The sequence below is a fragment of the Tamandua tetradactyla genome, chromosome 9 (genome assembly GCF_023851605.1).
Source record: "Tamandua tetradactyla isolate mTamTet1 chromosome 9, mTamTet1.pri, whole genome shotgun sequence".
In the NCBI taxonomy this organism is placed as follows: domain Eukaryota; kingdom Metazoa; phylum Chordata; class Mammalia; order Pilosa; family Myrmecophagidae; genus Tamandua; species Tamandua tetradactyla.
The window spans coordinates 105,900,896-105,916,887 of record NC_135335.1 but is presented as its reverse complement, the minus strand read 5'-3'; the positions used below and the strand labels follow the sequence as shown (position 1 = coordinate 105,916,887).

The 15,992-nt window shown below is 35.0% G+C and overlaps 1 protein-coding gene across 24 annotated transcripts in view; it reads left to right on the top strand.

Moving 5' to 3' along the window:
* PDE4D (phosphodiesterase 4D) overlaps positions 1–15,992 on the top strand; it is a 1,724,553-nt gene that overhangs the window by 1,690,291 nt on the left and 18,270 nt on the right. For all 24 annotated transcript variants that reach the window (XM_077117214.1, XM_077117215.1, XM_077117218.1 and 21 more), the window contains 5 exons: positions 9,178–9,271; positions 10,539–10,711; positions 11,276–11,374; positions 12,212–12,376; positions 14,183–14,282. In XM_077117214.1, coding sequence (XP_076973329.1) covers positions 9,178–9,271; positions 10,539–10,711; positions 11,276–11,374; positions 12,212–12,376; positions 14,183–14,282 — 631 coding nt within the window. The remainder of the gene's footprint in view (positions 1–9,177; positions 9,272–10,538; positions 10,712–11,275; positions 11,375–12,211; positions 12,377–14,182; positions 14,283–15,992) is intronic.

The following is a 15,992-nucleotide window of genomic DNA, read 5'->3' as shown; positions in this document are numbered from 1 at the left end:
AGAATTATCCATGCACACGTGAGAGAAACGTATATCCTGCTGTTTTGGGATGCAGTGTTTTGTATATGTCTGTTAGGTCTAGTTCACTTATCCTGTTATTCAAGTTCTTTGTTTCCTTATTGATCCTTTGTCTAGATGTTCTATCTATTGATGTGAGTGGTGTATTGAATTCTCCAACTGTAATTGTAGAGACTGCTATTTTTCCCTTCAGTTTTGACAGTGTTTGCCTCATTTATTTTGGAGCACCATGGCTGGTTGCACAGATTTTTATGATTGCTGTTTCTTCTTGTTCCTTTTATTAATATATAGTGACCTTCTTTTTCTCTTACACCAATTTTGCATTTAAAATCTATTGTGTCCAATATTGGTATAGATACCCCAGTTCTTTTTAGTTACTGTTTGCATGGACTATCTTATTCCATCCTTTCAGTTTTCGCCTATTTGTGTCTTTGTGTCTAAGGTGAGTCTTTTGTAAACGCCATGCAGTTGGATCATACTTTTTAAGCCATTCTGCCAATCTGTGTCTTTTTGATTAGGGAGTTTTAGACATTAATATTTAATATTATTAAAGTAAAGGCAGTACTTATTTCAGCCTTTTATCCTTTGGTTTTTATATGTCATATCTTTTTGTTTCTCTTTTTACCCTTTTAATTACCCTTACTGATAATCTTCATTATTTTTCACTCTCTTGCAAGCCTCTCTCTCCTGTCTTTTCCTTCAGCCTGCAGAACTCCCTTTAGTATTTCTTGTAGGGCAGGTCTCATGTTGATAAACTCTCTGTTTTTGTTTATCTGTGATTATTTTAAGCTCTCCCTCATTTTGAAGGATAGTTTTGCCAGATAAAGAATTTTTGGCTTGTAGTTTTCTCTTTCAGGATCTTCAATATATCATACCACTACCTTCTTGCCTCTGTGGTTTCTGATGAGAAATTGTACTGTCTTATTGTGGATCCTTTATATGTGATGAATCACTTTTCTCTTGCTGCTTTCAGAATTCTCTCTTTAACTTTGGCATTTCATTTTCTGATTAGTATGTGTCTCAAAGTTAGTCTATTAGCATTCATTCTGTTTGGAGTATGCTGCACTTCTTAGACATGCATATTTGTGTCTTTCATGAGTTGGGAATTTTTCAGTCATTATTTCCTCAAATATTCTTTCTGCCTCTTTTCCCTTTTCTTCTCCTTCTGGGACACCCATGATGTGCATATTTGTGCACTTTGCACTATCATTTAGAACCCTGAGACCCACCCTACTCAATTTTTTCCATTCTTTTCTCTATCTTCTGTCTGTAAGATTTCAAATTGTCCTGTCTTTTTGTTCACTGATTCATAGTTCTGCCTGTTCAGATCTGCTGTTGTATGCCTGTACTGTATTTTTAATCTCTTCTACTGTGCCTTTCATCCTTATAATTTCTGTTGTGTTTGTTTTTATACTTTCGAATGCTTCTTTATGCTCACCCAGTGTCTTGATACTCATCTCTTTATTCATATTTTTCTTCATCTCCTTGAGGTGATTTAGGAGATTTGTTTGAACATCTTTGATTATTTGTTCCAAATTCTTGTCTTCTCTCTGCAGTTTTAATTTGTTCTCATAACTGGGCCATGTCTTTGTTTCTTAGTATGGCTTGTAATTTTTGGCATAAGTCTAGGCATCTGATTATCTTGATGAATTTACTCTGAAGTTCAGTTTCTCTTTTTTTGCCTAGGATTTTATTGCTGATTGGCTTTGGGTTAAGGCTCTTCTTTGACACTTTGTTCAACTTATTCTAGAGGGGTTTTTTTTGTTTTTTTGGTTTTTTTCCACATAGGCAGGCACCGGGAAATGAATCTGAGTCTCTGCCATGGCAGGCGAGAACTCTGCCTGCTGAGCCACCGTGGCCCGCCTGTTCAACTTATTCTAGACATTTACAATAGCTGATGACCTGTGCAATGTTTAGTTGATACAGTTTTTTTCATATCTTCATCTGCTTCTTGCCCTGGATATGCAGTACAATTTTTAAGATTGTACTTTTCCTGCAATTGTTTCACCTCCAAAAGAAAGCTTCCTTTCCTCTTTTCCTTCTCTGGGAATCTTGATCTATTCCAGTTTGTTTTTATTTTGCCTCTATAGTTTCTTACACTCCTTTCATAGTCCTTAGCTGCTTTTGCCTGGAGGGCAAATCCTGGGAGGAGGGCCATCCTGAAGAGGACACTCCTGAGTCAGTATATCCCAGCCAAAATAGAACCAGAGACTCATGAAGCATATGCAGACAGGTCACAAAGTACCCTGGGGAGGGGGACAGGAAGGACATCAAAAGCTTCTTTGATGGCTCCTTGAGGCTGTGCTTTTCTGGCCTGCCAGGATTTACCACCCTTCAGCAAACTGTTTCCCACTGCCCTGAGGAGGCACTGTGTCTTTAAATCTCTGCTGCCTCCACCCCTGTTACAGTGTGGTTGAAATAATGGCTGCCACTGCCTTTGTTGGCAGCAGGTTGAAACAGTGGCTCAGAGCTGGGACCCAGCAACACAAATGCATAAACCAAAAGCCGTGATCAATGCTTGGTCTTGCTCACCCCTATTCTTGGAAAAGAGAATTTTTTGGTCCTTTCAGACAGCAGCAGCCAGCCAGAGACTAGATCGCAAGGCAGCATGCTGCAAAAGTGTCCACTGAGCACTGTCAGCTGCTACTCATTGTTTTTTATCATAGTTCCTTAGTCTCTTACTCCTACTCTTCCCTGGATTCTATTCAGTGCTTTTCTGGACTCCGGAGCCCTGAAACACTTGTTTCAGAGAGTCCCAGAGTGCTTTGGTGGAAGGACTGAATCCTGGGGCTCCCTACTCTACCATCTTCCCCAGAAGCTCTTAAAAACTGCAATTTTTAAACCACATATTGTGTTTTAGCTTTCATATTCTTCTTCCTCCTCTTGTCAGATTTGTAATAAGTCATCTTCATTCCCAGAAATTTAAGATTATGGAGCTTAGACACATATGGCTGTAAAAACAAAAGGAGCTAGGAGAAGCTGAGTCACACAGTGAGGGAATCTATCATTCCCATTTGTGAATCATGGACATTAGTAGTATTTTATAGTCACAACTGCTTTATATGTTACGTGGGGAAGAATTTTGGTTGTATCTCTGTCACCAGGGAAGCCACTTGTTTTGCATTTGAGAGAAGAGGCAATTAAAATGTGTGATTGCAGTTTTCAGAGCATATTTATTTCGGAAGAAGAGAAGGGAATATTAAAAATTCATAGAAATTATTCCAGAATGATTGGCGATCCTTATTTACAAATGAACTACAAGTTTCTAAGAGTTTTATGTTGTTATTCATCATTAGGAAGAGGGAAACCCCATTCATCTTTTGATACAGCAGCCTTAGAGCTATATAAGCATACCATTATTAAATTGTGTTTACCAGAGGCGAGGATGTAAACCTCCTCCCCTGAGGGCCACCCTTGCCAACCAATCACAAAGCAGCCTATGCTGAGTCCACGCCCTTTGCCTTGAGGGGTGGAATTCAATTGGCTCTTAGTTGGGTTTTATGGGAGGGGTTTCTTGTCACTGTTCACGGCTTCCCCGCAGTTCCTTATTTGGTAGCTTTTGACAGAACTGGTCTTTCTCACAACTAAGCATCTTGACATACATTATTCATTAAGCCTGGAGCTCAGGGAGAGAAAGATGCAGACCCTTAGATCTGTAGATATTTCTTCATCACATGAATTTTCTTTATTCCGAATAGTTGTTGAATTTTGTTCCATTCGGGCATTTGACAAATGGCATGTATTCAATGGAAAGTCTATTCCATGGGATCTGATGCTAGGCTTTCTTACGTATACCTAATTACCAAAAATCTTTAAAAATTACAACCCACAAGCTCTGTAGCTTTTGGTGATTGTTAAAATATCAAGGTTTCGAAGATATACGTATTTTAGAACTTATCATCAATATATACATATCATCAATCAAAAATGCCTGAAGCAAACTATTTACTGTCAGTGTCTTGGGGCTACATAAAGGTAAGATTTATTTAGCCTTTGAAAACTCCTGATTACTATTTGATTATATAACTGGTAGTTTTAATAAATTATAATGGAATCTAAGATTTCTAAGCAATCCTTTTTTCTTTTTAGAGGAAATAATATAAATTTAGTGTTCAGGAAAGGAGAGATTGTATAACTTGTATTAATTGTAGTTTGCATGTTAAAATAGCTTTTTCGATAAATAGTGATTTTCTCATGTGACATAGGTTTGAGCTGTGCTTTAAAATGCCAAGCTAATTAAATACTATTGAAAATAAATTATTGGACCAGATTAATTAATGCTGATTTATGGAGTCCAGTTAGTATGTGGCATATAAAGTATATACATTTATTGTGTCCTCTTAACAAATTAGTACCACTTGAACCTTCTGAGGAGCCTTGTTTTTTTGGTTTTACCCTTGGATAAAAAAGCTCTAGATAACATTAAAAACTGACATTATTTAATTATTCAAGTTATATATTTCTAAAATGAAAACCCAATTACCTATTTGCAAAACTGAAAGAAAGTTTAAGTTTTTATGATACTCTTACTTCTGTTAATCCCAAGAAATAAATTAATACATTAAATTTATAAGATTATATTCATGCTTGGAATCTTTTTTGCATGCCTTGTGGTTATGCTAGCATGGTGCTCCTGTCTCCAGAATAAAAGCAGAAGTAGAAAAATCTTGTTCACTTCCAAATGAAGCATCATTTGAGAAATTGAAGTTTATTCTTGAGTATTTGAACCAATCATTGTACATTTTTTAAGAATAATTTTCTAATACTTTAACTACTCTGAAATATTTTTCTTTCTTTTTTTTTTCCATAGTTTTTAAAGGAAAATTTCCCCTTTGCTGTGACATTTACTCAAATTTCAGTTTTAGTCATCCAGGTAGTCTTGATTTCCTACCTCGGTTAAATCTATGGATAGTACAGATTTTTTTAATTGTTTTTTAGATAACATAGAGTTTCATTATTTGAATTTGGTTAATCATTTCTTGGCTTAAAAAATAAATTTTACAAATACACAAAAGTATAGAGAGGAATATAATACCCCTCCATAACAATTTGGAGACAACTCATTTTGATACATTTAAAGGGTTTCACATTTGTATTGTAATTATGAATAAGAGCTCTATACAGAATTTGAGTGCTTATCATTTTGAGGAAAATTTTTGGACAGACTTGTTTTTAAAGCTATATCTCTAAAAACTTTTAAGAATGACAAATGTAGATATATTTAGTCTTACGGTTTTGAAGGATTTATTTTTATGTAGCCATTACAACATTCATTTCAAATAGCTATGAAACTTCTAATGAATAACAATGCAGTATATTCAAATGGTTTTTAGCAGCATACCATAGAGAGAAGTATTTTCTTAGTTATAAGCTAAAATTATATGTGATGAACCCAGTAATACATTGGCATAAAAATGGCAGTACTGGGAATCAAATTAAAGAATATTTTAATTTTGTTTAATTGCTTTCTTGTTTTTTGCTTTGTTAAGCTTAAATGCAAAACACAAATTAGAGAACTGGAGTTTTAAAAAGCAAAATACAGTATTCAGGTTCAACTGCAGTTTTACTTTCCTTTATGCATTAAGTGCTACATACATTCATTCTGATGCATAATGAAAACAAAGGATTTGAAGGCATTCACTTAGAAATCTTCCTCTGTTCTTTGTTGCAGTCATAATTCTGTATATTGTTTTCAAGCTGTTTAGACCAAAAACCACCAGAAGAATCAACAGAAAATAACTAGAGGTCACCTTTAAAAAAATATCTAAATGCTCGACTGAATTGTTCTGCATTTTGCAAACACTTCTTTTGAAAAGCAGTTCTATATTTTTCTCTATTCTAAGAGTTGCAGAAGAAAATGTTTTCAAATTGTATCCCTCCTCCTTATTATTCCTATGCAGTTATACTAAATGTGACATAGTTATTTTAAGATGAGAGAAATACCGTTTACATTTAAAAATGATTGTTGAATGGTTTAGCACAATGCTGTTCTGTATACAGCCAGTCATACACTCCAAAACCAATTTGTAAAATCAATTACCAGTCGAGAGAGCACTGATAGTAATTTTTGTGAGTATTAATTTAGTGTGCCTGGTATGAGAGTATTATATCAATAGCAAAAAAGGAAAATAAGTTTACATACATTTAGGAAACTCCCTTATGTTATAACTGAGTTGACTCTGAAAATTGTGTCTTTAGAAAATCCCCCACACTCTCACTCTTCCCAAGAGAGCAGGATTGCTTAAAATATTCCCTTCTAATTATATTAGAAGGAAATATTGACTTTCTTGGAGGGCCTTGCAGGTCTTGCTAGGCAGATATAAGTGATGAAAGATTTTTTTCAGCCCCAGGTTTTTGTTTTTGAACAAAGGCAGAAGTCTAGTCTGAAAATATATATATGATATAAAAGTAATGAATGGAATATGCAATCTGTAATTTATTGTCTGTACAATAGTTATATTCCTTTCACTGCCAGTTTTTGTCTTAGTTTCTATTAATTGGCTGTGTGAATTGTATAGGCAAACTGCCAGGAAAATTACACTTCATTCTTTATATTCTTCCAGAAATACCAATAATTGTGAAGTCTGTCTGCCAGGAGCATGCACATTTTTCTGCTGGGGCATATGGCAACATATTTTTCAAAGCAGGATGCTTCTGTGAAAAACCTAGTGTCTATATCTGACTTTTCCAGTTGCCCCCTCCATCTGAAAACTTTCATCATTAGTTAGATATTTACTTCCTGCATGAAGAACAGGTGGACAGGGGTTCCTGTACAGACTGCCGAGAAGCCAGGACTGGCAGAGAGCCTTGCCTATTCTCCTGTCTTGTGAAAAAGCTGTTCAGCATGACCAGGCAATTCTTAATAGCAGCATTCAGCTCATTGCATGGACAATTTCAGGTCAAAGAGAGAGATTTCATTAAATACATGTTGAAAATATTAAGCAGACTTTCTCTTTTTTGTGTGCTCTCCTTAATGAGATTTTTCCAAGGATGAATTTTATACATTAAGCTAAAACTCACTTACCTTTAAGGCATTATGCATGGTTATTATAGTTATAAATTATTTTATGGGCAGGCTAGGGGGAGCTAGATATTTAGATATTAGTTTTCAGGGCCACTACTGTAGTCAGATCCTTCATCCTGTGTGTCTTGTAGGGATGAAAAAACAATTAGCCCTGTAAAATGCCCAAAAGGACCAAAAATGGAGCTGAGAAAGAACTCAAATAATGTTGAGCATTTGCTATATGCCAAGCTAAACACGAGACAGACTATTAGTGCTTTTAATTAGTTGATAGCCTGTAATTTACACAAGAAAATAGAACTTTGTAGAAGATAGATTATTTTTAGAACTCTATTATAAAGTTCTTGATAAAAATATTCTTAGAATGCCCTCAATTTTTTTCAAGGGGATCATAATATATGATGCTAAGTGAAAACAAGCAGTATCAACAAATTTTTGTATACTCCATGATACTAAATTAAACAGAAAATATATGTGTGCATCTTTATGTTGGGAAAAAAGCATAGAAGACATAGAGCTAATAACCTGTGGTTATCCGAGCAGTGGGGATATGTATGAATTTTTTTCTATATTGCTTTCTAGATTTTTCGATAGCGCTGTGCATTTTATGATCAGAAACAGGTTATGAAAATGCATAAACAAAGACGTTGAACTTCGTATTCCTGAGTTTGAAGGCAAACTCTCCCAGATCTGTGAATGAACCAGGATAGTTTGTATTGGCCATGGCCAGTTCTTCAGTTTTGACTGTAGGAGAATGCTAAATATGCATTTCTTGTATCTAATGGTCTATTGAAATGCCTTTGTTGGTCTCCCTGAGTGCTTTGTGGTGATAGTTTCTTATACCTAATCTAATTGGCCAATATGGTTGACTTTGAAGTGATTTGCCAAATTATAGTGAATTAGGCCACCTTGGTATGGTTATGCAGAGAGGTGAGATTTTCTTTTACATTCTAAATAAAACAGTTAAATATGAATAAGAATTACATTTCAAACATTACCAAACAATAAAGTCACTGCTCTCTTCCCCCTGATATAACCATTTCTAGTGAAATTCAAAATTTGAATGTTTACTATATCAATTTTTAAGGTCACCTACTAAATATCAGAGCAAAATGTGTTTTTTACTTTTTGGGGGAGGGGGTCAAGTATCTCATAACAGTTATTCTGTGTAGGGAAAATGTATTATCTCTGTTCATTAAGAAAATTTTAGAAAGATATTTTTAAAGTCATACTTGGGCTGATTTGTGGAGTCAGAGGAAGAAACATTAAGAACCATCTGAGGGGAGGATGGGGAAGCATAAAGTCTTTTTTACCCTACTGGATTTGCGTAATCCTGTGTGATGGTGGTCGATTGATTTCTGTGTTTCTTTGGATAAAATTGTCACTGTGGGGTCAGCAAGATAAATTATGAAGTTCAGTATTGAAAATTCATTCGTTTTCTATTTATATGACTGAGGGAAATGGATTGGCAAATTCTCTGGGTGATAGGAACCAACAAGTTTTATATTCCCTATTTTATGAGAAACATTTACAAGGAAACATTGTATGATAGCTTTTAAAACATTTTATTTCTCTAGAGTTCTGGAAGAGTGGCTGAGTAAAATAATTTGAGTTTTGCTTTGCTGTGAAATACTGCATTTTAACCTCTGGTCAGCTCTTACACTTCATTTGTGCTAATGATAAATGATAAAAATATGCTGTACTTTATTGTGAGACAGAACTCTCATATGCTTACAAATCTGTATTTTTTCCTTTTTTAAATATTAGTAATGCATCTTAATTCCTCTTTTCCCCTTAATTAATGTCTTTGAATGCTTAAATCTGTGCTGTCCATTACAGTAGCCTCTAGCCACATGTGGCTATTTAAATTAATTAAAATAAAACACAGTATTCAATTCTCATTTGCATTAGCCACATTTCAAGTGTTCAGTGGCCACAAGTAGCTATTGGCTACTGTAATGGACCACACAGATTTTAGAGCTTTTCTATTGTACAAAGTCACATTAAATGGCACCAGTCTAAATTGTCAGGACAATTTAACAAGTCCTTGGACATATTTTCCTGTATCTTAGATTATGCTTATGTTATCCCACTTAATTTTTTATCTTCTATCATTTAATTTTATCTTTCTTTATCAGTTTAAAAGGATGCTTAATCGGGAGCTCACTCATCTCTCTGAAATGAGTCGGTCTGGAAATCAAGTATCCGAGTATATCTCAAACACATTCTTAGGTAAGATTGTATTTTTTTAATTTTCTTTTGAGAAATTTGTTTTTGGAGGGGTGTGGGCTCACCCACTCCTGTGGAAACCAAACACACATTAGCAATCCCATTTGTTTTCATTCCTCGTTTTAATAATTTGAGCCTCTAAGCCTTAGAATCTGAGGTGCCAACCTACATTGTTTATCATTTGCTTTATATTCAGGACTTTAGGGATTCTCTGAATTAATGTTTTATATTGCCAGTTCTTTTTTTTCAAAGTACTCAGTACATTTTATAGAGAGATCTGTGCATTTCCACAAATACCAGTGAGGCAGGTAGAATAGAATTGCTAAAGAAAAACTTGCTAATAATGGTATTTGGGGTTCTGGAACGCACACCCTGTCCACCCCACCCCCACCCCCACCCCCAGCCTGCTCCATCCGGATAAAGAAAGTGTAATAAATGAAAAACAATAGTTTGGACATGTCATTGGTTTGAATTCACTTCAGAACAAAATGACTGTAATATTGCAATAGCATAGCCCCTAAACAGACATTTATTAGATGCATACCATGTCTAAGTATGAGTTGAAGGAGCTCACTGCCTTGAATTAATGAATATACTGAAATATCCTAGATCTTTTATTAGAGAACTATTAGCTTATGTATGTTTTACTTATCAGACAATATTGGAGAGTCTCACTAATCTCTGCTAGACCTTCTTACATCATCATGTTTATCTTACTATAGCACAGAAAATATAAAGTAGCAGAAATACTCCAAGTTATCTAAAAATGCTCTTTTTATTCCCATGGTATGACCCATTTCAGTAAGCTAGCATGTTTACACACTATTGTTTTTATGACTGTTGTGTATGAAGTTTCTACCACTTCACAGGAGGTTTTATAAGTGAAATCCTGATTGGCAAGAACAGTTTTCAAACCACTAATGGATTTCAAATATGAATAGAGCTGATGACCAGTGACAACAATGTCTTACTTTTTCAGAGTCTGCTGTCATAAGTCCTTGTAAAACATTTTTAATAGGTCATTCTATCAAAGAAGTAGCCACTGAATACATTTGATCTTAACTAGTTGGCAGTGCTATTTATTTGCTTAATTTTGCATTTGAGGGTTAAGTTCACATCAAGTCGTGAACGCTTAACTCTCTAAAAAGAGTTTAATCTGTAACATTTCCTGAAACATGTAATGATCAATGAAAACCTGTCCAGTTATGTGTGTTATGATAAAAAAATCAGAATTAATAATAAATGTAGAACATTTAAAACATTTTTTAAGATAAGCAACATGAAGTGGAAATTCCTTCTCCAACTCAGAAGGAAAAGGAGAAAAAGAAAAGGCCTATGTCTCAGATCAGTGGAGTCAAGAAGTTGATGCACAGCTCTAGTTTGACTAATTCAAGTATCCCAAGGTTTGGAGTTAAAACTGAACAAGAAGATGTCCTTGCCAAGGTAAGATGATTTTCAAGATCATGACCATAAATATACGATGATGCCTTTTAGTGAATTTTGACTCCTTTTGTACTTAAGAATCCATAAATTTGCATTACTTTAAAGATAGACATGTACTTTGTAAAGCTCTTCTAAATTATTGTGGTTTCATTAATACGTAGATTTGGACAAGGGGTTTGGTACATATGTGTTCTCTACTTTTTTTGCATCTACATTTGATTGTTTACCTTAAGAGTTAAAAATTACTATATCTTCTGGGTTTTAGAATAGTTGAGGTTTTGAGTGCATTTTATGCACTGAAGAAATGCTTTGAGGTTCATGTTCAAAGGATGTAAATATGTTGTACTATCAAAGTCACAAGATTAAACGATACAAGTTTTCATTACACTCAAGTAAACTAGCCTAAAGTATGCCTGTACTCTGTGCCTCTATCACATTTAAAATGAATCATTTAAAAAGTATTTAACACTTCCCATTAAAATCTGTAATTTTTAAACGATCATGTTCACTAATTCATCTTCCACTTGTGCTTTCTAATTTTCTGATATCTTTTCTTACCCTCAGGAACTAGAAGATGTGAACAAATGGGGTCTTCATGTTTTTAGAATAGCAGAGTTGTCTGGTAACCGGCCTTTGACTGTTATCATGCACACCATTTTTCAGGTAACGTGGTTGAATTCTGGCCCGTTTCTTTTATTTGAGACATAATATTCAGTCTGAGTATTGTGCATATATTTTCTCTTTTTCTTATTTTGATACTGTTTTTGTGTGTGATCTTATTTGCTCCTTTACCAAAAAGGATACCAAAGGTGGAGTACGGGTAAAGGATAAATCAATTTTGTTGTTTTTTTCCATATAAGGGAACATATGCTATGGGAAAAATGAAGGGGATTCATTGAAATAATAGATTAAAGACAATCAACATCACCCTAACTACACAGAGAGTTGAGTGCTAACTCTTTTTATAAAGAACAAGCCTCCTACTGACTCGGCTTAGAAGATAATTTCTTCAACCACTTTTTTTGTGTACTGCTACCTTCTCCATATCCATTTCTCACTCTTGTTGAGCTTTTGCCCCAGCTTTGGGGTTTAAATGAGAAGTTCAGGCTGTAGATAGCCTGGGCCTGGAGATAACTTCCAGCCCTAAAGAGAATGTTGAGTTTCAACTGGTGTAATCCAGTAACTGACTCAATGGGATGGGACCATAGCTGCTCTCGGGACAGTGGAACATAGAAGCTGTTGGAGTTGGAAGCTTCAGTCTAGTCTCACAACATCTTGGGTGAAGCACTGTTTGGCTCCGAATGGTCATCTTGATCTGGTATTGTCCCCGATGTCCCTGGATTTCCCCCAACACTTCCATCTTCAGTATCAGACAGGCGTTGTGAGAGTTTCCATTCCTGCATTGTCTGGGCAACACTGACATGTGCTTTTTTTGGTTAAGACTCTTTGGAAAATGTTTTACTATAAAGACAAGTGTTAAGAGGCTCTCTTTTCCTACAGGAACGGGATTTACTGAAAACATTTAAAATTCCAGTAGACACTTTAATAACATATCTGATGACTCTCGAAGACCATTACCATGCCGACGTGGCCTATCACAACAACATCCATGCCGCAGACGTCGTCCAGTCTACTCATGTGCTGTTATCTACACCTGCTTTGGAGGTAAACTTTTCTGAAATTTCAGAAACACTAACATGCCACTAATAAAGGTCTCCATCTTTTATCCAGAAGGTGTGCAGTGCAAAAAATAATGAGAAATTGATTGTGGTGATGAATGCACAACTCTGTGAATGTGCTAAAAGCCATTGATTGTACACTGGATGGGTTGTATGGTTTGTGAATATATCTCAATAACATTGTTTTTTTTAAAAAAAACACATTGAGGTTTCATTGCATGCCTGTTAGGATGGCTAAAATTACCAAGACTGACCATATCAAGTGTTGGTGAGATTGTGAAACTGAAACTCTTATACACTCGATGGAAATACAAATGGTAAATCACTTTGGGAAACTGCGTGGCAGTTCCTTAAAAAGGTAAACACACACCTCCCATATGATCCAGCCATTCTATCCTTAGATATTACCTAACATAAATAAAAGCATATGCCGTTACCCCCCAAAAATTAGATTCTTTGGTACTATATTGAGTTACAAGAAAAAGAATTCATTTTTGTGGTAAATAAACAGTTGATTTTTTTATGACTCTTGCCTGTGAAAGTTGACCAAAGACTTAGGCATTCATCTGTTTATGATGTTGCTTCTTTGAAATGATCTACTGAACACTTATTTATTTATTTATTTTTTAATTTTATTTTTTTAAATACCAAACAAACGCAAACATTCCTATTTTGATCATTCCGTTCTACATATGTAATCAGTAATTCACAATATCATCACGTAGTTGCACATTCATCATCATGATCATTTCTTGGAACATTTACATCAATTCAGAAAAAGAAAATTTATGCATACCATACCCCTTTACCCCTCCCTTTCATTCATCACTAGCATTTCAAACTAAATTTATTTTAACATTTGTTCCCCCCTATTATTTATTTTCATCCCACATTACTGAACACTTCTTAAAGCTATCTGGCTTATTCAGTTTGGGTTAGTTTATTTTCTTAAAATTTAGTCTCATGGCTTTTGTTCTTATAGTTTGAAGTATGATTCTTTATAAAATATCTATAAGCAGCACATTGATTTTTTTCCCCCCAAAGAATTCTTTAGTTTTACCAAATCCTAAGAGGTCGCTTCGTTAAATGTTTACTAAAGCAATTTGATTTCCTTAATTATTTGTGGGGGATATATTCTTTTCATATATGTTACAGTTGATTGTTTTCATTATGAATTTGTACTAATGCCTTATCATTCGGAACACTCGTTCTCAACTGGGGGCCATTGTGGCTCTCCTTCCTCTCCCCAGAAGAATTTAGCTATGCCTGGAGACATTTTTGGTGTTTACAGCTTGGGGCGAGGGAGGGGTGTGCTACTGGCATGTAATGAATTGGGGACAGGGATGCAGCTAAACACCCTACAATGCGCAGGACAGATGACAACAAAGAATTGACTGGTTTAGTTGAAAGAAAAGAAGTACTCAGGTCTTATTACGTTTATGTATATGTTCAAAATATTCTTAAACACCTGAAATGCTTTTTTAACAAGTCATTTTCTTTAAAAAAGAATTTCAGACATTCCTGTTATAATGTCTTCTAAAGCATAGCAAATGGAAAATGTTTGATCATGAGATTTAACAAAATGAGATAAAATATTTTCTTCCGAAATTGCATTTAAAAAGTTCATGGGCACCTCATTATTTGAGAGTCCCTTCTTGACACACTGATATTTCTTGAAGCTTCATTTCGTTTTCCATTTAAATTGTAAGCAGTAGTTTCCCATTAGTTTATACTTTATATTCATATTATTATCGAATGATAATGTCATATCTCTATTGTCTGATTTTTCCAGGCTGTATTTACAGATTTGGAGATTCTTGCAGCAATTTTTGCCAGTGCAATACATGATGTAGATCATCCTGGTGTTTCAAATCAGTTTCTGATCAATACAAGTAAGTGGAGTTTGTTTTGCAGAAGAAATTCTTCCTTTATATTTTTTACAGTGACTGAGGGACTTTATAATGCAAGTGTCTCCTTTATCCTACACAGAGCCATAATCTTCTTTTGAGATGTATACAGATGCCTCTTAATGATAGTGTACGTTTATGTAATTTAGCTATGGAAAATGATGTTTGAAAAAAATATTCTAGTACTAATCTTGAAACAACGTATCGCTGTGTTAATCTAGGCTAGGGTAATCAACAGTGAAAGTTTTCAGAAAGATTGAGATAGCTATATTACCCCCATAACTTTAAATAAATGAAAGAAAAGGTTATGGGATTAAGGCTGACCCTTCCTCACTGCATACAGGTCATCATATAATCCTTTCAGAGGCTGTAACTAACCCTTTCCTTCCCACCACTATGCCCAGCCAAGTTCTTTCCTTTTTAAATCTCCTAATGAAGTAACATGAACTTCTCTTTTGATTTGATGTTTTTTAACCATAAAATTTTTTCTGCCCAATGACATCATATAAGAAATCATCACCGAATTTGGAAATGTCTATGGTAGACCCTGTTTAATATGGAGCAGATGTGCAGGAGACCTCTGGAGGGAATGTTTAGGGAATACTTAGCCTGTGCTTTTGCCAAGAGGTGTAGTTTTACAGAAATTCTATTCTTTTGGTACTTGAAGTTAACTGGTAAATGATTTCAATATTCTATTACTTAAATCCCTCCCACAGTAGTAGGTTGTTATAAACTCACTTCTATATATGAAAAAATGTAACACGAAGTTGTTGAAAATGTTTTTCACATACTTATGAATCTGCCTCTCCTCTTTTACCATTAGTGTGTGGCTCGTTACCATCTCATATTCCTAGCAGCCTATTTGTAGTGGTAGCTCCACATTTACCCTTCATTTCCTGTACTTTGCTACAGTCAGATTTAAAGAGATAATTTAAATATAGATTTGCTTTGAGAAATTTAACTCGGACCTTTAGGACTATTTAGATCTATTATTGTATCTTTTAATGGTCTTAGACTACCCTATAACAGAACGGACTTGAGGGTCTCACCCATGTATAAGAGGACAGGGAAAGTCATGGAGTTCCTGAGATTCGTGGTTAAGTATATTTTAGAAGTTTGGTTTAGGAATTTATTTATCTGGGTAGGACAGGATAACATTTCGTGTTCCACTCACCTTATAAGAACCTATAATAGGGTACTACCAGAAGTCACTGAAGCATTATTAAGTATTAATATTTACAGAATAAGTATTACATACTGTGCATTGATCTAGATGCAGCTATATGGACTTGCATTGTCTCAGTGTCAGGCTGGCCGTGTCCTTTCTGAGAAGAGCAGGGAGATCATACTTTACAATGAACAGTGGTCCTTTTGATTAGCCTGGTCTGATTTATTATTTTGATACTTGATATGGTCCCATAGTTGTAGATTTAAAAAAGAAAAAGCAAAATATGGCTTTAATAGAATCATGCCCTTCAGAAAGGTGTGGGTTTTTTCTCTTTAATTAAAGCTAAAAATTTAGACTGGTGTGTTTCAAGAGCTGAGCTGCCAGGTGTTGGAGTGGTTGATTAAAATAAGCTAAAATGAAAGCCTTCAAGCCTTGAATCATTTACTGTAATAGCATAAGCCAGAAAGAAGGTGCCAGCTTCCCCAGTATTTTTCCTCATGGAATAGCAACCAGTGGGGAGGGAGGAA